Source organism: Lissotriton vulgaris, chromosome 6, assembly GCF_964263255.1.
Source record: "Lissotriton vulgaris chromosome 6, aLisVul1.2, whole genome shotgun sequence".
In the NCBI taxonomy this organism is placed as follows: domain Eukaryota; kingdom Metazoa; phylum Chordata; class Amphibia; order Caudata; family Salamandridae; genus Lissotriton; species Lissotriton vulgaris.
In genome coordinates, this window is record NC_141694.1 from 900,714,520 (window position 1) to 900,736,995 (window position 22,476).

The window sequence follows — 22,476 nt, forward strand, 5'->3', positions numbered from 1 at the left end:
GCAGGACGCCCTGTAACTATTGTCTCCTCTTTCTTAAATGTGCGAGCTGCCTGATCAAATAGCTTATTAGAGGAGGATGACTTTGTTTTCCTGGAGGAACGAGGTTATAAACCTTTATGGGGGGGTCATAGATGTAAGAAGCTACCTTCCTTTTGTCACTTCTACTTTCGAGTTTTCAGAGAATGCATTTACAGCTGGAAAACAGGTGCTGACTCTTCCCCCCATTTCGTAGAAGCTGATCCAAGCTGCTGCACTGCGGTTCCGTCGGAGCTTAGAGGCGGTATGAAGGCACTGAGAGCCTGTGTCGCAGCCGTTCGTTCCTCCCGCCCAGAGCTGCCGTAAAAGGTTCTAATGAGGGTACCTTGCAGCGAAGGGAGATGCAGACTACATCTTATGAAAAACGGCAAACAACTGCACTGGATAACTGCGCAGAACACCATGGAGCAAGACTCAGGAAGATGTGGCAGACGGCAGTACAATGCTCATGGCTGGCGCGTTAGCAAGCCTCCAGGTTCCCCCATATCTCACTGTCATGATTTTCTTCCTCTGTTTCATGACTGGCATCCTGCTCTTCATCCTAGTCCTAAACTTTCATTTTAAGCTTGACTAAACTGTAAGTGGGTTCATAATATCCCTCATCCTCTTCGGCAACATCAGAGAATCTTGGGCAGGTGTTATGGAGAGGCTGTACTAAGTACATATGCTCTGGAAGTATAGAGGTGGTGTTTTGCTCAGAAGTGAGTGTAATGGGACCATTGGCTGACTTAGGTGTCCTGTGGATCTAATGTAGGTGTTGATGCTGCTGGTGGCCCATTTCACAACCTCACAGTAATAATGCCCTTGATGATACTATTTCCCATTTCCAGTTGTTTTACATGGAAGGCCTATCAGCGCCTTAAGGTAAGCCTTCACTTGATTTTAGGCAGCTTCCCCAGTGGGGAGCCACCTTCGGAGGAACCATCTCCAGTGCTGTTCTAATTCTACAAATCGCAGAATTCCTTGGCAGCAGCCATCTTGGATACGGCCTGTCATAAATAGGATCCACACTCAACAGCATGAGCTGAGTCTTGAGAGGATTCCGACTTGAGTGGTGCAGATTTCACCTCTGCAGTTCCAGATTTAGTGACTCAACACTGGGAGCTTCCCTCTTTGTGAGATCCCGGAAGTAAGGGACAACCTGGTGCAGGAAGAACGACTCAGACCCAATCCTGATCAGATCCGTCCTTCGTTTTTTTCTAGCAAGGAACGTTCCTTGAGACTTTTCCTTTGCCAATCATTCATATTGGTCTACATCGGAAACAATCATCAGGCTTAACCATTTCAATTACAGGAGAAAGCAGACTAGAGCAAGTAAATAACAGAACTTGCGTTAAAAACGTTAAAAGGCAAAAACAACAACAAAACTTATCCTCAGTGATCAGAACTTTGTGGCTTCAACAAGGATTGGATAACATTGTTTGTCGGAAAGAGACCCTAATAAACTAGAGACTACCTTATGTTGCAATAAGACACCTGCATGATATGTTAACCTTATACTCCTTGTATGATACGGTAATTTGTGAGATTGTAAGAACTAGGCCTATGTTATGCTTATCATTTGATTATATTGTGTCTTCTCTATAGACCCTTCATCCTTGAGAGGCTGAGTTAGCTCCTACAGGAATAAAACCGCAATATAATCAACAGATGCACTGTGATACTAAAGAATGCAATGCATTTCTTGTATATTATAGGGGTAGCGCAGTACTAAGTTTACTGAATGCCTTCAACTTCAAGTACAGAAAGGCATTTCATTTTGGCTTGTGTCCTATGGAGAGACCAAGTAGTCCTCTTAGTATAGGTTAGGTTTATATTTTATCTGAAATGCAGATCCTTTTGATTCAAAGGTTAGTAGTTCTTGCAATGGTGTTTTTTGTTTATGAGTGCCTCTTCAGTTTGTTGCTGGGGTGCATGAACCACCATAAATAGTATAGTGAGCAACACCATCACTGCTGCAGAAGTAGATTAGGGTGAGGAAGAAAATATGTAGGAGGAATCAAGGGAGAGGACAGAACAAGGAAAGAAAGCATAAGAGAAAGAAAAGGAATCCAAGAAAGGATAGTAGGATGGAGGAGAGAGAGAAAGTGTGGAACAAACGAAAGAAGTGAAAGTAAGAAGGTGAATTCATAAAATGAAGAAATGGAGTGGACAAAGACCATATAGGAGAAAAAGGAAAAGTGGACAGAAAGAGCCGGGGGAACTAGACCAGCTTCAGTGCTCCCAGGTGATTCTGGTAAGCAAGTGTGCCAATCTCAGAGGATGGAATTTATTTCCATTATTTGAAGTTGCTCTCAGTAAAGTACTGCTCCTTTACCCTGTACCTAGGTTTGAAGATTCACCTTGCACTGCTAATGGGCAAGATTAGCACATACTTAGTGATTGTGCTGGACTGGAAAGAGAGCTTTTTGAAAAATGAAGGGGTTTTGTCCTATACGGGACTGGGTAGGACAATACAATAATATTTATACTCAAAAGACACCCGGTCATGATTGAATCCTGCTGTTCTTTTATTCAAAGCAGATTGTATACCCTAAATAATTAATTATTGGGTATGGATCAATTATTTGTACGTATTAAGTTTCATCACTTTATACACATTTTAAATAGTCCAAGATTTACACATTGTCATATATATATATATAAATCAATTAATTGCACACAATTATATACCATTTATACATAACACAATTAGACATTTGACATATTATACAACCAATTTTCAAAATCAAATCATAAGGAGTACCCTAGTAACTAATTCAATGCAGTCCAGAAAAGCGGTATATTTTACAAATATTTGAGGACTGATCTCACAGGGGCAGATGTTAATGTGTTCGGTATGTACACGAATAACGTGTACAATGTTCTATTAGTAGCCCTTTGCGAGTATAGAGAGTTCATACAGCAGCCGACGTGTCTCCAACCCCTTGTTCTCTTTTGACCGGATTTTCCTCAGGGCCTTTACCGGGTACCTTGTTGAAACTTGTGCATAGAAAGTTTCTTGTCACTTCGAGCTCTGAAAGGGCGCCTAATTGTTTTTGTTCACTCTTGGTGACGGGTCCTGGCATATATGCTATTATCATCCAGGATTCAATTTGTGGAGAGGCGGCGGGGTTTAAAACCTCTTTGCAGCGGTTCCCGCCAGACTTTTAGATTGAAGCCATTTCGTCATTGGGGCAGGTTGCCAGCATTTGTTTTTGTTTTCTTTACGAGAATGAAAGCGCCCGTTTATTTAGTTGAAGGCGTTGCCTCGTCTGCACGGTTGTTCTGCCTAACTGCGTGTCCTGCTAACTCATGAATTATTTCGCAAATCTTCTCTCCTTCGTGAAAGAGAACAGCACTGACTGTCTTTTGCTTTCTGTACATTGCATCCCTCTCATTTGGTCACCGTAGTTCGTATATTATTTAGAAATTTTCAAATGGTAGGGGACACACAAAACCATTCTGTTTATGCTTCAGACTCCTTAAAATAAAATCCAGACTCATAATATTGGAAAAAGGAAGTAAGCTAGTGAAAGATGTTGATCTCTGTTATTGGTATTTCTAGACTATTACATTGCACAAAAAAGTCATTTCTGTAATTTATCTCAATGCGGGTGAGATAGCACATTTGTTCTTCTTGCAATAAAGTCTCACTCATAATGTCACACATATGGCATTGGAATGTCACTCATAAGGACGCTGAAAACATTTAAATGTCACTCAAGAGCCAGCGGAAAACTTGTCAGCTATGGCTGAGAGCTTTATATTGCAGCAATCATATTGTCAATTTCAAAAGGTATCCTAGGCAACTGTTCAATCGTGAAAACAGAACTGAAAGCATGTTCAAACATGGAAGAAGAAACATAAACCCTGATACAAATAGTAGAAATGTTTCTCATTCAGAGTCATTATATTTTCACTGTATTGTTGTTAAACCGTTTACGGGGCGTTCCATTGAGTGGGCGGGGCCGCGTCGGCTGACGGATGTGCGCAGCACTACCGAGGTAGTGCTCATGACGGCCATTGGCCGACAGGCGCACTAATGGGTTAAAATGTAGAATTATAAATAATTACATCAATTAATACATAAAAACAAGTCATCCACCATATCAAACTCTACTCACATATTCTCATACATACACACCCATCATGCACTCAGCAGATAAAGATGCAGAGATAAATTCTACTTTGATATAGTATCCTATTATATCAAATGAAACATGTTGTTTTTCGATACAACAGCTATGATGTAAATATTGTGGCTATAATCAATTTTTTACACATTATCTCTGTCTGAAATAAAATGTAAAAAAAAATGATTAATGCCACAATCTTTACATCATGGTTTTTGTATTGTAAAACAACATGTTTCATCTGATATAATAGGTGAGTCGCAGTCTGCAGTATGATCAGGTCCTTTCCAGCTGTTTTAAGATCTTAGTTTCTCATTGCACAAATGGGTGTCATTTCTGTTATTTATACGTTTCCCTCTTCTTCATTGTTTGATTTTGCTCACGTGAAAGTGTCACTCATAGTCTTTGAATTTCGCTCATAATTACACTGAAATTATGGAAATGTCACACATAAAACAGTCTGAAACCTTGGCAGCTATGTGCATGGAGTCTCCCATACCTTGCAGAACCCCTCTACAGCTAGTCTTTACAAGTTTAACGCTGCCCTTATTTGCATATGTGAGCCACCTAATTTATTAATGGGTGCCTCTTTTATTATGATTCGCGGGCCTGTTTTCTATCCCAATCCAACCCTGCTCCAGTCTGAGCTTTTGACAAATCACTCGCACAGAAGCAGACAGACAAGTGCACACAGACTGCAGCATGGCTTTTTAGCCACCAGCTCATTGGCCCCAGGTAGATTTTTTAATGCTTCAACCAGGTAATCCAGCGCTATTTACCTTAATCTTGCATTCTGAATAAATCCTTAATCTTGCCTGCTGTGTGAATACATACTTTTACCGAATGTGTTTCTGTTGTTTATTTCCATTCCATATGTGACTCTTGTGCAGTGCATAAAAGGTTAACTGAGTTGCCTCAAAATGTCTGTTTAAGTTCACGTTATGGTCCAGTAATTGGCCTCTCTAAAGAGTGCCAAAAGACGGCAAACCCTCGACTTCGGTAATCCATGTCGCTAGTGCAACCTCTGTTAACATTTCACATTTTTCTTGATCTTTCATTCCCTAATAATACAGCTTTTTTCTGTATGCCATGCTTCTTTAGTTATTTTCATGCAACATTTGACTATTGTATAGTGCATGCTAAGAACAGAATTGCCTCTAGGGATCTGGGTGCGTTCAGGTTATGAGTGGGTGTGCATTATAGTGCACGATTGATTACTCTGAAGTTGAGGCTGAAGTCAGTGAAAGTTCCTCACAGTGCCTCTCAATGGGTCATTAAGTTGTTTCGACTACATGCACATCCACTCTTTATCCTTCTACAGAGCACACAGATGGATTGTCACACATGTGACAATTATAATTATTGTGTGGAGGAGGTATACAGCTCTTGAAATACTGCGGTATTTACAGGTGAGGAGAGAGTGAGAGAGAGTATGTGCCTTTGTGTATGAGTTCATGGGGAAGCGGGTATCACAAGGATGTAACGCTGTAAGACAGAGTGAAAAGACAGTGGTGAAGAGGAAGTACAGAAGGAGAGAAATGCATATGGAGGATTTATGAAAGATGTGAGGAAAAAAGGGCATAAGTGGCTTATAGAGCGAGAAACTGACATTAAAGTAGCTTTAAGCAAAGAACAGGAGTGGTTGAGATACCCAGAAGTCCAATATCCTTCCCACAGTCCTTGCAGTTTTCAATTCAAAGTCCAATATTCTCAGATATTTAAACATGTTAAATTCAATTTATGTACACCACAATCATTGTTACTAATGATTGATCTGATACTGCTAGCAAGCATTCCCAGAGTCAATAGGATTAACCAGTTTTAGTCCTATGTTCATTGCAGTTTGATGTCTGATAAAGGAACAGAAAAGTTATAGTCACTCTGATACTGGTTATAGTTTTTTTTCGCTGCAGAGAAAGTGTCATTCAAAGTGCCAGACGTTTGGCATTAGAATGTCACTCATATCCACATTGAAACCATAGAAAACCATTGAACCACATCAGAAATCTGAACACTTGGCAGCAATGTTGTTAACCTTTTCTGTGACATAGCTGTGAATTGCCCGTATAGGCTCCTTTATCATGCTGTTTTTTGTTTCCCGTCGTTACTTCTTGTCTAAATATGCTCTGTACACTGTAACATCCACAGACCACACATCTGCCTTGGCATTCTTCTCAAAAGAGTAACTATACGTGTGGCTTTCATGCATCATATATTATTCACATTGTATTTTGAACCGGTTGAACCCTCATGGAACTGCACTCTACATAGGTGTTGGGAAAAAACAAGAAGCATTATATAAGGTTAAAAAAGGATTCAAACAACGATAACGCAGTTCACCTGATACACAGTGTGATCTCTTCCGCAAAACAAATGCTCCCAGCTGTAGAGTGCAAATTACTGGGTAATGAATTTTACATGAAACATACAGTTTTTCTCTTGTTTGATCTTGGGAACCAAAATGGCCCTTTTTAAATAGTGCTTAGCAACTGGGCAAACAATTAAGTAGTTTATTATAGCAGTGTGCCGTTTGCGTACAAAGTCATTAGGTCAGGCCAAAAAGGGTAATCCATGTACCTCGGTGACCTCTTGGAGGACCATCTTTTCATTGACTGGATCCAGTAAAATCGAAATTGGAGACTAAGGGCCTGGTTTAGATCTTGGCGGATGGGCTAGGAATTCCATTCCAGTGCCATGGGATATACTGCACTTGTAATACGGCGGATGGGATATCCGTCATGTTTGTGACATAGTATCCCATCCTCCAAGATCTAAATTACGCCCTAAGTGACTAAAGCAGTACTGGGTACACATTGCAAAATTGCCATCCATATGTCTGCATGCTTGCACATAAATCATGAAGGATATGTTCGTATGCAGTTAATAAATCATTGGCAAAGCCAGTAACCCGATTTTGTGTTAGACCCAAGACCGATTGAATTTGCGAGTTCTTATTGGATTAATATGCCCGAGTTCATCTCACACCACACCCTGCTGCGCAGCTCTCATAACCGCATCAGCTGAGGGTGTTTCTTTTGACTGTGAATTGCACCACAGTGCATCTCCTGCACCCTATTTCTGGGTTAGTTTCCAGGTTCCTACCGACATTTTACCGTTGCTAGTCTGTTTGCCTCTGTGCATCTCTTTTATGCTCTCCGCTGTCCTGTTCTACTCAACCATTAGATTTTAAACATGTAGTTGTGTTTTTTTCTAACATGATTCCAACCTTTATCAATGTTACTTTGCACACATCTTCTGCAGTGGCGTAACGAAACTTGAGGGGGCCCCCCTGCAAACTACATGGAGGGGGCCCCCCTCCCATTCTCCGTGCCAGTCTAGATCTCTCAGCCAGCGACCCGCCATACTGCAGGGGATGCGGGGCTATTGTTACGCCACTGTCACCAATACAGCCGTTGTAAGTAACACTGGATGGTGGAGTTAAAGGTTGGGCTTAGTCTGCCAGCAGGCTATCATAGGTGGTGGTCCATTCATTACAGGTCCCTGCCATCAGTAGGCCGGGGAAGTTTGCCCAATTTTAGGTAGGTTTCCTGAAGCAGACTCCTGTCATGATATACATCGGGCCCACTCATCGTTCAGTTTTGACAAAAGTGCTTCCACTGCTCCTTCTCATTTCCGTTTTAAAACATTAGACAATGCCACAATGCAGTATTTCAAAAGCAGATGAAACTACAAAGAGCACATTTTGAGAATACATTTTTATTAGTAGACAATAGCAATCTTAAGAGGCATTGCATAGCTTCATACACACTTTGACCCCAATTCCATCACAGTCTCTCTCTCTCTCTCTCTCTCTGTCAGTCAGTCAGTCTCTCTCTCTCTCTCTCAGTCAGCCAGTCTCTCTCTCTCTGCCAGCCAGTCTCTCTCTCTCTGCCAGCCAGTCTCTCTCTCTCAGCCAGCCAGCCAGTCTCTCTCTCTCAGTCAGCCAGTCTCTCTCTCAGTCAGCCAGTCTCTCTTTCTCTCAGTCAGCCAGTCTCTCTCTCTCTCTCAGTCAGCCAGTCTCTCTCTCTCAGTCAGCCAGTCTCTCTCTCTCAGTCAGCCAGTCTCTCTCTCTCTCAGTCAGCCAGTCTCTCTCTCTCTCAGTCAGCCAGTCTCTCTCTCTCTCAGTCAGCCAGTCTCTCTCTCTCAGTCAGCCAGTCTCTCTCTCTCTCAGTCAGCCAGTCTCTCTCTCTCTCTCTCAGTCAGCCAGTCTCTCTCTCTCTCAGTCAGCCAGTCTCTCTCTCTCTCAGTCAGGCAGTCTCTCTCTCTCAGTCAGGCAGTCTCTCTCTCTCTCAGTCAGGCAGTCTCTCTCTCTCTCAGTCAGCCAGTCTCTCTCTCTCTCAGTCAGCCAGTCTCTCTTTCTCTCAGTCAGCCAGTCTCTCTCTCTCTCAGTCAGCCAGTCTGTCTCTCTCTCAGTCAGCCAGTCTCTGTCTCAGTCAGCCAGTCTCTCTCTCAGTCAGCCAGTCTCTCTCTCTCAGTCAGCCAGTCTCTCTCTCTCAGTCAGCCAGTCTCTCTCTCTCTCTCAGTCAGCCAGTCTCTCTCTCTCTCTCTCTCTCTCTCTGTCAGCCAGTCTCTCTCTCTCAGTCAGCCAGTCTCTCTCTCTCTCTCTCCGTCAGCCAGTCTCTCTCTCTGTCAGCCAGTCTCTCTCTCTCAGTCAGCCAGTCTCTCTCTCTCTCAGTCAGCCAGTCTCTCTCTCTCTCAGTCAGCCAGTCTCTCTCTCTCTCAGTCAGCCAGTCTCTCTCTCTCAGTCAGCCAGTCTCTCTCTCTGTCAATCAGTTTCTCTCTCTCAGTCAATCAGTCTATCTCGCAGTCAGTCTATCTCTCTCAGTCAGTCATTCTCTGCCTCTCTCTCTGTCTCTCTCTCAGTCAGTCAGTCAGTATCTCTCTACCACAGTCAGTCAGTCTGTCAGTCAGTCTCTCTCTCAGTCAGCCAGTCTCTATCTCTTTCTCAGTTTCTCAGCCAGTCAGTCTCTCGGTCAGTGAGTATTCAGTCTCTGAGTCAGTCAGCCAGTCTCTACTCTCCACTCTCTCAACTCTGTCTCCACTGTCTCTCTCCACTCCACTCTCTCTCCACTCCCTCTCCCTCTCCCTCTCCCTCTCCCTCTCCACTCCCTCTCCACTCCCTCTCCCTCTCCCTCTCCCCTCCCTCTCCCTCTCCCCTCCCTCTCCCTCTCCACTCCCTCTCTCCCTCTCCACTCCCTCACTCCCTCTCCACTGCCTCACTCCCTCTCCCTCTGCACTCACTCTCCACTCTCTCTCCCTCTCCCCCCTCCTCTCTCCACACTCTCTCCACACTCTCTCCACACTCTCTCCACACTCTCTCCACACTCTCTCCACACTCTCTCCACACTCTCTCCACACTCTCTCCACACTCTCTCCACACTCTCTCTCCACTCTCTCTCCACTCTCTCTCCACTCTCTCTCTCTCCACTCTCTCTCTCTCCACTCTCTCTCTCTCCACTCTCTCTCCCTCCACTCTCTCTCCCTCCACTCTCTCTCTCCACTCTCTCTCTCCACTCTCTCTCCACTCTCTCTCCACTCTCTCTCCACTTCCACTTTTGCTGCGTCATCACCTGCTCTCGGGGTCTGTTAGGAGCTCTTCTGGAGCAAGGATGTACAATTGTATTTTTCTAGCACACAACAAAATGTAGATGCCTGTAAATGAACAGTTCAACTATTGCAGAATAAATCAGAAATAGGAAAGCACAAAAAAATAGCCAGCAAAATAGGGCTCATAAAAAGGAAAAAAAAAAGACAATGTGGAGTGACCTTACAGAAAGGACAAAGTTCCAACAAAGACCTTTACATTTGAAGCGATCAAATCCTCTAAATATTCAGCACACCAGATATCTAGCAGTGCATTAGCCTTCTCTTGCCTTTACATATTTGAAATAGTCCCCAAGGTCATTCGAATCGGATATTGTCTTCATTGTGACAGCATTGTTTAGCACTTTCAGCCCTTATCATGACGCTGCTGCAGGTACACAATCTGGGTGTCCCTTGGACACAGGTATGGGATTTTCATGGTTCTGCATGGGTGCTTGCTTGTGTTTTGCTGAGAGAGAGTTGTTAAATAGCCAGTTTAGTGTTGGTTCATAAAGGTGATGTGAAGTTAAAATACATTTAAACCTCCTAAGGTTTCCAAAGGCCATTTGTGAGTAGTACAAACAGTCCAGGTTTACTTTTGGTATTCATTGACTTGTAGTCCTGATTTTGTATTGAAATAAAACAGAACTACAAATCCCAAAAGATCAAGAAAGACCTGTCCTGTTTTTTTCTTGAAAACATGGGAAACTCGAACGCTCTGTTTTTCCAGATCATTGCTCGAGTAGCTCACCCGGTCCATGTTTTTTTCTTTTCAATCTGGTGTTTGTGGTCCTGATTTTTTTAATGGTATAAAAATGAACTACATTTCCCACGATGCAACCTTAAATTCTAGATTTGATGAGTTACCCGCGCCTGTACCCGAGAAACTTGAAAGCTCAGACCTCGTTGCTGTGTGTATTTACTTTACATAATTTACTACTCCCAAAAAACAAAGGATGTTCCACGTCTGTATTGAAGATCTGCACTCGTATGGCCATGCAAACGGGTGCAATATATATTTGGTAGCTTTAAATACCCACGTCCAAGGTAGTTAGTTAAGTGTTGGAATATTAAATGTAAATTAAAACCTAACACGATTTATGGACTAGCTCTTACAATCCCTCAGATGACCCTGGCTCGTGCTACGACACCCCGACCTTCGCCCCACCACCTGCCCTCAGGGTTTTGTCGGCGTTTGCACACGGAATACCTGTGGTCCTGTCCCGGTCTGCTCACAGTCACTGGCAACCTCAAGGGATGTAGGCACTTCCCTGCAGCACTGTCAGTGTGCACTGCTCTGGGGCAGTATGTGTCTTGAAAAGTGAAAACACTATTGCAGACTTAGACCTTAGTTTGTCCAAAGCCGACCTAAGTGCTTGGTTTAGACAAGTCTCTGTCGTCGTGCTCGCCAGCCTATGGTTTGATTGGAGCATTACACGGATCTAAAAGTGTCTATGTACGTACTGGGGAAAGGCTTGGCGGTAATAATACCCTGTCCTGGGCCTGAGCGAGGGGCCCGATGCAAGTGTTGTACCGCGGCCGCCACAGGGGAGGACGTGCACGACAATTTTGTGGGAGGCACAATGCAGCTCAGTGGGTTGGATGAGGTTGCATGTTCGTGCCTGTAAGGTTAATTCCTCAGAGTGCTGGGGGGAAGCCCGTCTGCTGCCTCGGTCGCAGAGGGAGTGTGCGTGCGTTGGCGCGCCGGGCATGAAAGTGGTGCGGGTTGAAGTGGGTTTGTTGGCAGGAATACAGCTGCGTAAGTGCGGACAGAGCAGCATGCATATGGGCTGAGACAATTCTGCAGTGGCAAGCAGAGTCCACGGCAGCCCCCCCTCGCGTAGGTTGGCGTGGTATCATTGAATTTTGGAACAGGGGAGAGACTTCGGGCTGTGCCACGTGCTGCGGCTGAGTTGCGCATTCGTTAATGTTAGGGTAGGCGTCCGGGGAGTGCCCCCTCCTCCTTTGCAATACGGGTGCTTTTCCCACCCATGGCCTGGCAGAGGGGCAAGAGTGGCTTGGTATGCAAGCGGCAAAGGGGAATGTCATGCACGCTGGCAGCGCACAGTGGAGTTCGGTGAAGGCAAGGGGCACACAGAGGCGTCTCGTTGGGCAGCAGCGGATGGATGGCAGCCGTGTGGTGTGTGCAGCTGATCTGTAGAGCTGCGTCTTGTGGTCCGAGCTGCTGGTCGTGCAGCAGTGTGTACAGGTTTCGGTTCCAGGTACTGCTGCGGTGCATGATTGGAGTGAGGCACACACTTGGAGCATTACACTGATCTAAAAGTGTCTGTGTACGTACTGGGGAACGGCTGTGCATTGATCAGGAATGGTATGCGCGCGCGCCAATACCAACCCGCCGCCGCCACCACCACCCAAACGGTCCTCGCCCACTGCCGAACCACTCCTCCTGCCTACTAGGCTCGCTCGGACCGTCGGTTGGGCTGCAGACTCACTCACCTGACCAGGGCCTGTCCTGCAGCTCAGAGTTAGGCGCCCGCGCATTTTTAAATACGTGTGCGCTCAATGCGCATGTCCAGTAAAAGGTAATCAGGGCATTCCGCCCCACCCTGTACAATGCGCGTAGGCGGGGCAACTCCTGCAAGTAAACAACCCACCCTGTCCCGGCGCCATTTTATAGAAAGAGTGCCTCAGGGGCCCCGGCCAGGGCCCGCAAACTATTTCTGAAGGGGTCCCTGGTCGGGGCTCGCGCAGCATTTATAAGAGCCTCAGGGGCCCCCGCACCATTTCTGAAGACGAGCCCCAGGGGCCCCGCGCACCATTTCTGAAGAGCTCAGGGGCCCCGACCGGGGCCCGAGCAACAATTTATTAAGAGGAGGATCACTGCTTAGCTAAGCTGCAAAACGATGGTACACCGGGCGTGCGGCGTGCCGTGCGCACAGCGCACCATTAAAATCATGCATGTGTAAGTCAAATGAGTGGGCGGTCGGCCCGGGGGCCCCCTGGAGAGCGTGGCCCCCCCGCAATGCGGGGGCTGCGGGGGCCTGTGTTACGCCCCTGATCTTCTGAAATGTGACACCTGCCCTTCACACTGTAGGTGATCCTACTGCACTGCTGATGACTTCCTTTTAACTTCGACAAGGGGTGGCAGTGCTGCTTTTTGGGAATTCCCCCAGATTGAAATGGCTCTGCCAAAGAAGCCAACATACAGTGAATATAAACGTTTTTATTATTACTAAACTCTGTGTTTGTGATAGTGAATCGGAGACACATGTCTTTTTTTCTGCCCTGCCTACTCAAAATCGAGGAGGCACTGGATCATCCCATTGTGCAAAACCCTTGGCTTCCGACAATGTGCGCATGCACTTAAAATACTGAAAACTGACACTGCTGGACCAATTGTTTTTGCTGTTTCGAATTTTTTGGCAGCTATGTGGCGTATTCGTTTCAATTGACTAGGGCTAATGCACGGTACACGGCCTGACTGATAAACTTGCTCCGATATTCTTTTTAAACACCTAAACATTCACATGTTTTAACAGAACTACATTTTATCGTTTTAATCTGGATGTGATTTGCAATAATTAATTCTTATGTATAATCTGCAATAGCTATACATCTGTATATGTTTTAACTGGTGCTTTTATGGTATTTTTATACCGAAATAAAGTTTTATGATTGATTGATTGATTGATTGTTTATTTTATAGTGTTTTTCTACTAATCTAGAAAAAAAGCGTTTACATGACAGTAACAACTTTCATATCTACATATATCTTTTTAGGTCTCTGGCATCCTGCCCAGCTTGCTTGATGGTGACTGTTTTGTCAGATCCAGTTCCCCATCCACAGACATTGGATTATTATTTGAACTTGGAATCACTTATATGCGCAGTGTAAGTGTTTGCAAGTGACTCTATTTTTCAAGCTATGAAAAGCTAATTTGTTATTGCCACTATGGTGCCTTTTCTCCCTAAATATGTTTTTCTGCTGTCTCCCTTCAGGGTTATGTATGTGTTAGGCTAAATTGGTGGTCTGGGTAGATTTTTGATGTAAATAAAACTGTGATAAGATCAATATTGTTACGAGCTGCTCACTATCACTGCAGGCCTGTCAGTTGTAGCATTGTGAACCATTGCTGAAAAGGTCAATGAAATCATAGGAGCAGAAAGCATCTTCTAAGAACAGTCCAAACCTTAGACCTCTCTCTCCTGGGTGGAGGCAAGTCTACTCAATGGTCTGCCAGATACTACATTTTCCCATCGGAAAGGCATCCTTCACATTACAGCATATGACATCAGAGACCTGAAGAAGGTAAACCACAACACTCTAACACTGAAGAACCTACATTGCCACCCACTCCTACCTTCCACGATCAGCTGTTTTACTTACAAGGCCACCAGAAAGGGCTCCCTTGTAGATGTGGCTCAGAAAATTACCAGTGGTGTAGCAAGGGTACCATGGGCCCTAATAAAAGTAAGGTAAATTGAGGCAGAATTAAGGTGGCATATTTTCAAATTCCTTGGCCAACCTGCACCAATGGTGCTTGGATTGTTACCTGGCGTCAGGGTAGGAACCCTCTGTAGTCACAGTCAACAAAGTAGTCCCACTACACTCAATAGCACTGAAAACACATTGAAAACAACCATAGACTACTGGGATTATTTCATGTATTACTTTCTGATATTCCTAGGCTGGTAGACCAATTCAATGCAAAGTGGGGAGCTCACTGGACAAGAAGTATGACAAAGACAGTGGCACTCTTCGCAGGCGTGCCAATCTTGCATAGCTGCAACATGTGCTTTGGATGACACCTTTATGAATCTCTACTGCCTTGATGTTCAGTCTAAATCAGAAACGGCGGTGAGACAGCAGTACTATGCGACATTTTTCATCAAGATGATCCTCATTTTCACCAAGGTACTATTCTTATTATGTGTAGTGCTTTGGTAATCTTAATTCAAGCATTTGGATATATGAAAGATCGAGTGTTAGAGAAGAAAGATATTACTTACCTGTAAATACAGTTCTTCCACACTGGTATTTTCATACATTCACATGCACCCACCTCCTCCCTATTCATGAGGCTACCAATGTCTAGGAGATGAGGAATTAAAGTCTGATTGTTGGTGCCTCTGAGGAGGGATAGAGCAGTGAATACATTCACTTGAGTGGCTGCACTTCAGGTCATTTAATGAGGTGGCTTGTCAACTGATAGTTTATACACCTCATTTTAATTTGCCAGTCCCATAATTTATAGAAGCTTGGGTTACCTGTTCTGCACTTAACGTATAGAGAAGCTCTATTTTCTTGTCTAGCACCTGCAGTTTAGAGAAGATTGTTCTACATATTATGGTTCGAAGAAGCTTCCTCTGCCCTGCACCTATCGCTACAGGAAACTGTCTACCTCTCATGCATCTGTGGTTCAGTGATGGTTCTTCTGTTTGCCCTTTATGTGTGGTTTTAGGAAACCTGTTCTGCCTCTCTTCTGTGTATGAGAAAGTACACCTCTTATGCTGCTCTTAGCCTCGAGACAAGTGTGCTCTGTTTTCTGTGGGCTTTAAAGATACCAGTGTTGAGCAACTGTAGTTACAGGTAAGTAACTTATTTCTTCTTCATAGTGCCCCAAGATTCAGCGTAATAATTTTGAAGTTATTAGACATGACGCTATAATCTACATGACATGGGTGAGCCTTCAAGGCTAAATACAAGGGAAGTGGTGTAAAGTTTGCTGCCAAGTACCATACTACACTGAGAATCACATTAAAGTCAATTTTCAATTAGAGGTTTAATTGTTGTAAAACTTCCTATTGTTGTATTATGCAAACTAGCGAACCCAGAGTTCACAAACTCACACGGTTCTCACAATATGACCTCATACAGTTTCACTGTAACATGCAGAAGTGTAGAAAAGGTGGTGGCTACGGCCTATTATATGAATGGGAACCGTTTTAACTGGTGTGCAGGCTGTGCAATGCTAACTGCACACACTGGGAAGAAGTACTGACACTGCTCTGGCCTCAATTTGCTAATTTTCTTCTTTTTTCTTATTTCATAGGAATTTTATTGAAATTTTACATAATCCAAACGTAAGATAATGCAAAGAAAGTATCATTTGTATACGTTTGCATGAGCAGACAGGAAAGTAGAAGTACAAAAGGAAAAAGCAAATCATACATGTGGGGATACACAAGTCGCCGGATAGAATCGGTGAGGAAGGATTGTGATGAAGCATATACATTGGGAATAACAACGTGATGACATGACACAGAATTGAAACACAATCTGTGAAAAATGTAAGCAATATTTATAGCTTAGCATGAGATCGATGTACACTTCCATGAGAAAATATTTATCAGCAATAAAGGAAGCCTATGGCTTAATGATCTTGGAGTATTGAGAGATCGTAGAAGCAAAAATGGGCATGTGCTCACTGTGAGAAAGGAACCGTAAGTGACTGATTTCCGCATATGTGACTGATGAGTGGTGGAGGGAGTAGAGTAGAGAGTTCATGATTGTTAGACGGGGACCTGGAGGGTCGGCCGAGGACAAGGGGAGAGGCCTCCGGTGAGGGCCGTCTCCAGCGATCGTACAGACAAGTAACTTCCCCCCCACAGATGGACACCACACAAGGATAAGGTTAACGCTCTTTATAGGCAGTTCTTGAAGTAAGGTAGTACGGTACAATGAGATCAGGACACGAGGATCCTCTCAATTCTAGTCTCTGGAAGGGAAAGGGGGTAGCGGGACAGTCTTGTTACCAATCTGGTATTTGAGATGAGATGATGGTAGCTCACAATCCTCGAGCTCGGCGTTCGGGAAGGTCGGGCCGCGGCAGCGCCAGCAGGTCCCGAGGTGGTCGTAGATAGCAGCGGGCCGCGGCAGCGCCAGCAGGTCCCGAAGTGGTCGTAGGTAGCAACGGGCCGCGGCAGCGCCAGCAGGTCCCGACGAGGATGAAGGTTGCAGAAGGCCGCGGCAGCTCCAGCAGGCAGGACGACAGTTCACAAGGTAGTGCTGCGGCAGCGCCAGCAGTCCGTCAAGGATGAGTTCTTCACGGTGTCTCTCGACTCCAGGATACAACTGCCTTCCTGCTCTGGAGCTGCCTCAGTTATAGGTCTGGCGCCCTTTGATGTCCGGACCCTCGCACTTGGAGGTCGGGAGGTCCGTGATGAGGGAGTCCAGACACCCAGCAGGGGGGTGGAGCCAGCGCCCGGGGAGGCTGGGGGCGATCGGCACCTGGCGGGGGAGAGCCATCGACACTTCTTTCTCCCATTGACCTGCCAAGTGGTCCGTTCACCTCCTGGGTGGATGGTGGTGCCGGGATGTCGGGGCCTGGCCAGGCCCAGGGTTGGGGTCGGGCTGAGGCCACGCGGCCTCGTGGTGCAGTGTCCAAGATGGGGGCGGGGCCGGGCAATGGTGCTGACGGTGGCCCGGGCCAGTGATACAGAGATATCCGGGAGCAGGCGTCCCGTAGGGGACGGGTTGCGGGTTGCTTCTGTGGGTAGCACCTGGAGAGCCGGTGTCCGGGCCCTGTCATGCGGGGAGGGAGCGAGCCCTTCATGGGGCCTGTCCAACATGCGTCCCCCCCAGCTGAAGGCGGGGAGAGTCACCCATCCTCTTGGGGACTCTCCTCGTCGAGGCGGAAAAAGCGGGACAGGCCATCCGCGTTGGCGTGGTCTTGGCCAGGGCAATGCTCCACAGTGAAGTCCATCCCCTGCAGGGAGATGGACCATCGCAATAGTTTGGGATTCTCCCCCCGCATCTGCATTAACCATTGCAGGGGGCGATGATCTGTTTGCACCCGAAAGTGGGTACCGAAGAGGTAGGGCCGGAGCTTCTTAAGGGCCCATACTACTGCAAAGGCCTCCCGCTCGATGTTGCTCCAGCGCTGTTCTCGGGCCAGTAGGCGTCTGCTGATGAAGGCCACTGGTTGGTCGACTCCCTCGGTGTTCAGTTGGGAGAGGACGGCCCCAATGCCATGGTCTGAGGCATCAGTCTGGACGATGAACTCGCGGCTGTAGTCGGGGGCCTCGAGCACAGGGGCGGTGCACATGGCGGCCTTCAGCTTCTCGAAGGCCGTTTGACAGTCAGGAGTCCAGTTGACTGTTTTTGGGTGGTTCTTGGATGTGAGTTCCGTGAGGGGCCCCACAATGCTGCCATAGTCCTTCACAAACCGCCGGTAGTATCCGGTGAGCCCCAAGAAGGCTCGGACCTCGGTTTGGGTTACGGGGGGCTGCCAGGACTGGATGGCAGCAATCTTGAGCTGGAGGGGGGCCACCAGACCGCTTCCCACTTGGTGTCCGAGGTAGGTCACGGACCCCTGGCCAATTTGGCACTTGCTGGCCTTGATTGTGAGGCCGGCCTGTTGGAGGGCCTGCAGGACCTCTCGGAGGTGGCGGAGGTGGTCTGACCAGTGGCGGCTGTATACCGCGATATCGTCCAGGTAGGCGGCGCTGAACTCTTCGAGGCCCGCCAATACCTGGTTCACAAGTCGTTGAAAAGTGGCTGGAGCATTTTTCATGCCGAATGGCATCACTTTGAAATGGTAGTGTCCATCCGGGGTGGAGAAAGCGGATCGTTCTTGGGCCCTGGGGGTGAGGCCGATCTGCCAGTAGCCTGCTGTCAGGTCGAAGATGCTTAGGTAGCGGGCAGCCCCCATGCGGTCGACCAGTTCATCTGCTCGGGGGATGGGGTGAGCGTCGGTTCGGGTGACAGCGTTCAGACCCCGATAGTCGACGCAGAATCGGAGCTCGGGGGTGGTGCCCGGGGCAGCAGCTTTGGGGACCAGTACGACTGGGCTGGCCCAGGGGCTGTCCGAGGGTTTGATGACTCCGAGTGCGAGCATCTTGGAGACTTCCTCTTGGATGCAGGCGCGCACCCGATCTGGTACTCGGTACGCCCGGTGTCTGATAGGGGGACTGTCCCCAGTGTCCACGTCGTGCAGGCACCAGGGGGTGACTCCGGGAGTGAGGGAAAAGAGATTTGCAAATTTCAACAGGAGGGTCCGACAGTCTTGGCGCTGTTCCGGGGTCAGGGCATCGGAAAGTCGGACCCCGTCCACTGAACCATCTTTTTCACGGGTTCTCAGTAGGTCAGGGAGGGGCTCGGAGTCTTCTTCCGCTCCACTGTCTGTAGCCATCAGCAGGCTGAGCTCCGAGCGCACGAAGTGTGGTTTGAGTCTGTTGGCGTGGAGGACCCGGAGGGGGTTCCGGGAGGGTTCCATGTCAATGAGATAGGTGACGGGGCTCTTGCGCTCGACCACCTTGAAGGGCCCCGTCCACTTGTCCTGCAAGGCACAAGGCTCGATGGGGGACATCACCCATACCTGCTGACCAGGCTCGAATTCGATGGAGGAGGCATGTTGATCGTACCATTTCTTCATGTCCTCCTGACTGGCCTCAAGATTGGCTTTGGCGATCTCTCTGAATCGCCTGGTCTGATTGCGGAGGGTCAGGAGGTACTTGTAGACGTCTGGAGGGGTCTTCAGGGGGGCCATTTCCCATTCTTCTTTAACTAGGCTGAGGGGCCCTCGAACGGGGTGTCCGTACAGGAGTTCAAAGGGGCTGAAGCCGAGGGACTTCTGGGGGACCTCCCGGTAGGCGAAGAGGAGGCACGGGAGTAGCACGTCCCACTGGCGTTGTAGGGGTTCTTCCAGCCCCATGATCATCCCCTTGAGAGTGCGGTTAAACCGCTCGACCAGTCCGTTTCCTTGCGGGTGATAGGGGGTTGTGAATCGGTAGGTGACTCCGCACTGCTGCCAGAGGGATTTCATATACTTCGAAATAAAGTTCGTGCCCCTGTCGCTGACGACCTCCCGGGGGAAGCCCACTCGAGAGAAGATCCCCATTAAGGCTCGGCCTACCACTGGCGCTGTTACAGTTCGAAGGGGAACGGCCTCTGGATAGCGGGTGGCGTGGTCCACCAGGACCAGGATGAATTGATGCCCTTGTGCTGTTCGGGGGTCTAGGGGCCCCACAATGTCTATGCCCACCCTTTCGAACGGGGTGGTAACAACAGGGAATGGTTGCAGGGGTGCCTTGAGTTTGCGGCCGCTCTTCCCGCTGGCCTGGCAGGTGGGGCAGGACCGGCAGTGGTTGGAGACGTCATTTCTCATTTTTGGCCAGTAAAAGTGGGTTACCAGGTGGTGGTAGGTTTTGTCTTGCCCCACCCTCTTCAACGTATACATGAGCCCCCTCGCGACCATCGCCCGCCAACACAACCTCAACATCATCTCTTACGCGGATGACACTCAACTGATCCTTTCTCTCACCAAGGACCCCAGCACCGCCAAAACTAACCTACACGAAGGAATGAAAGAAGTTGCTGAATGGATGAAACACAGCCGTCTGAAACTGAACTCAGATAAAACAGAAGTCCTCATCCTAGGTACATCCCCCTCTGCCTGGGACGACTCTTGGTGGCCGGAAGCCCTTGGAAAAGCACCCATCCCGACAGACCACGCACGGAACCTAGGCGTTATCCTGGATTCTTCACTTTCAATGAACAGACAAGTCAGCGCCGTATCCTCATCCTGCTTCAACATTCTTCGCATGCTCAAAAAAACATTTCGCTGGATCCCCACCGAAACCAGGAAAACAGTCACCCATGCTCTGGTCACGAGCCGACTGGACTACGGAAACACCCTCTACGCAGGCACTACCGCTAAACTCCAAAAGAAACTCCAACGAATCCAAAACGCCTCAGCCAGAATCATATTAGACATCCCACGCAACGAACACATCTCTGGTCACCTGAAAGACCTCCACTGGCTACCCGTCAATAAGAGAATCACTTTCCGACTGCTAACCCACGCACACAAATCACTCTACGACATCGGACCAGAATGCCTCAACTCAAGACTGTCCTTCTACACCCCCTCCCGCCAACTACGTTCTTCCAGCCAAGCCCTCGCCACTGTACCTCGCATCAACAAGACCACCATGGGAGGCAGATCCTTCTCGTACCTGGCTGCTAAAACATGAAACTCACTCCCCACTTACCTTCGCCTTACCCAGAACCACCTAGCTTTCAGAAAGCAACTTAAAACTTGGATATTTGACAAGTAATCCTCCTCCCCTCCCTTAGCGCCTTGAGACCCTCTGGGTATGTAGTGCGCTATATAAATTCTCTGACTTGACTTGACTTGACAAGTGTCCAGCCAGGGGGACATCATGGGCTAGGTTCAACAGGAAGTCTCTGAAGCGGAGGGGCACCACCAGCACTCGACTGGCCCCCAACTCTGCGATTCTTTGTTCGCTGTACAATAGGTCATTGTCCCAATAGATCCAGTGGGCCCCTGCGGTGTCTCCCGCGCTCTGGGCGAGTGCTTGCTGTCGCAGTCCCTCGAGGGAGGGACAGGTCTTCTGCTCTTGCCGGAATTGCTCCTGGGTGGGTCCCCCTTCTTGACGCCACTGAGCCAGGTCTGGAAGGTCTTGGGGCTGAGCGGGCCCTTCTTGGGTTTGTTCCGGGGGGTCGGTATGGACGGTGTCTTCCTCTGGAGCGATCGGGGGAGGAGGTGCTGGCCATTCGGGTTCTTCAGGTCTGGGGATGGTGCGGGCTGCCATGGACCGGGTTGTTATGCACGCCCAGTCCGGGAGGCCCAACATCCCCAGGTGCTCTCTTCTTTCAACGGCCGCCCACGGGGAACTCTCGAGATCATTTCCCAGAAGGCAGTCCACGGGGGCATCATCTCGGACAGTCACCTTTAGCATACCGGACACTCCTCCCCATTCGAAGGGGACGCAGGCCATCCGACACAGGCTCTCAGAATTGTCGGCCGATCGGACGGGGCAAAGAACGTTCGGCAGGATTTGTTCTGGGGTCACCAGGTGACAGCGGACAGCCGTCACACTGGCCCCCGTGTCACGCAGGGCTTCGGCCTTGCGCCCATTTATGTTCACCCACTGGCTGTATTTCCTGGTGTTGGCGGGTAGGGGAGCCCGCGGGATCATGTCTCTTCCCCCTAGGCAAGCCAGGACCATGGCGGCAGGTTCCCACTCGGGCTGCTCCTGTTCATAATCTTCATGCTCTTCGGAGATTTGCTCTTCTCCTAAGGCGGCGGCAGCCACATGGCGGGGCCCAGGAGTCTGGTTCTTTGGGCAGCTCGGGTCACTGGCATAGTGGCTGACTCGCTGGCATCGGTGACAAGTCACATTGGCTCGGAACCCCGGCCGCATCGGGGGGTTGCCCCGGCCGGCCGGGGGCGGGGTGTTATTAGCGGGAGCGGCCGGGACGGCGTCTCTGCCCCGGCCCTGGCCTCCTCCTCCTCCTCCTCCTCGGGGACGATGCTGACCTTGGTTGGTTCTGTTCCGCTCGTTGGGCCCACTCCGGGCCACTCGGGTGCTTTCCCACCGGTCAGCCTCAGCGGCAAGCTGCCGTGGTTCAGTCAATTTGCTGTCGAGGAGGTGCTGCCTGAGCTCGACGAAGCAGTTGTTGGAGAGGTGGCTACCCTTGATCCATCCCTCGAAGGCTCGGCTGAAATAGTTCACATATTCTACCCAAGTCGTACCCGGGATCCGGGTGCAGTCGCGGAACCTCTGGCGGTACATTTCGGGCGTAAGCCCATATCGAGTGAGGAGGGCGGCCTTCATGTGGTCATAGGACGTCATTTGATGGTCCGGGAGCTGTAGCAGGGCATCGCGGCCTTCGTTGACGAACCTCCCCCATAGACCGGCTCCCCAGTCACTTCGATCGATCCGGTGGGAGGTCATGGCGATCTCGTAGGCCTTGAACCACTGTTGTATGTCGTCGTCCTGAAAATATTCACGGACCACATCCTTGGGGATG

At 48.4% G+C, this 22,476-nt stretch overlaps 1 protein-coding gene across 1 annotated transcript in view; it reads left to right on the forward strand.

Moving 5' to 3' along the window:
• NPHP1 (nephrocystin 1) overlaps positions 1 to 22,476 on the forward strand; it is a 699,686-nt gene that overhangs the window by 385,101 nt on the left and 292,109 nt on the right. The window contains exon 13 of the mRNA XM_086926892.1: positions 13,476 to 13,586. Within this exon, the coding sequence (XP_086783018.1) occupies positions 13,476 to 13,586 (111 nt within the window). The remainder of the gene's footprint in view (positions 1 to 13,475; positions 13,587 to 22,476) is intronic.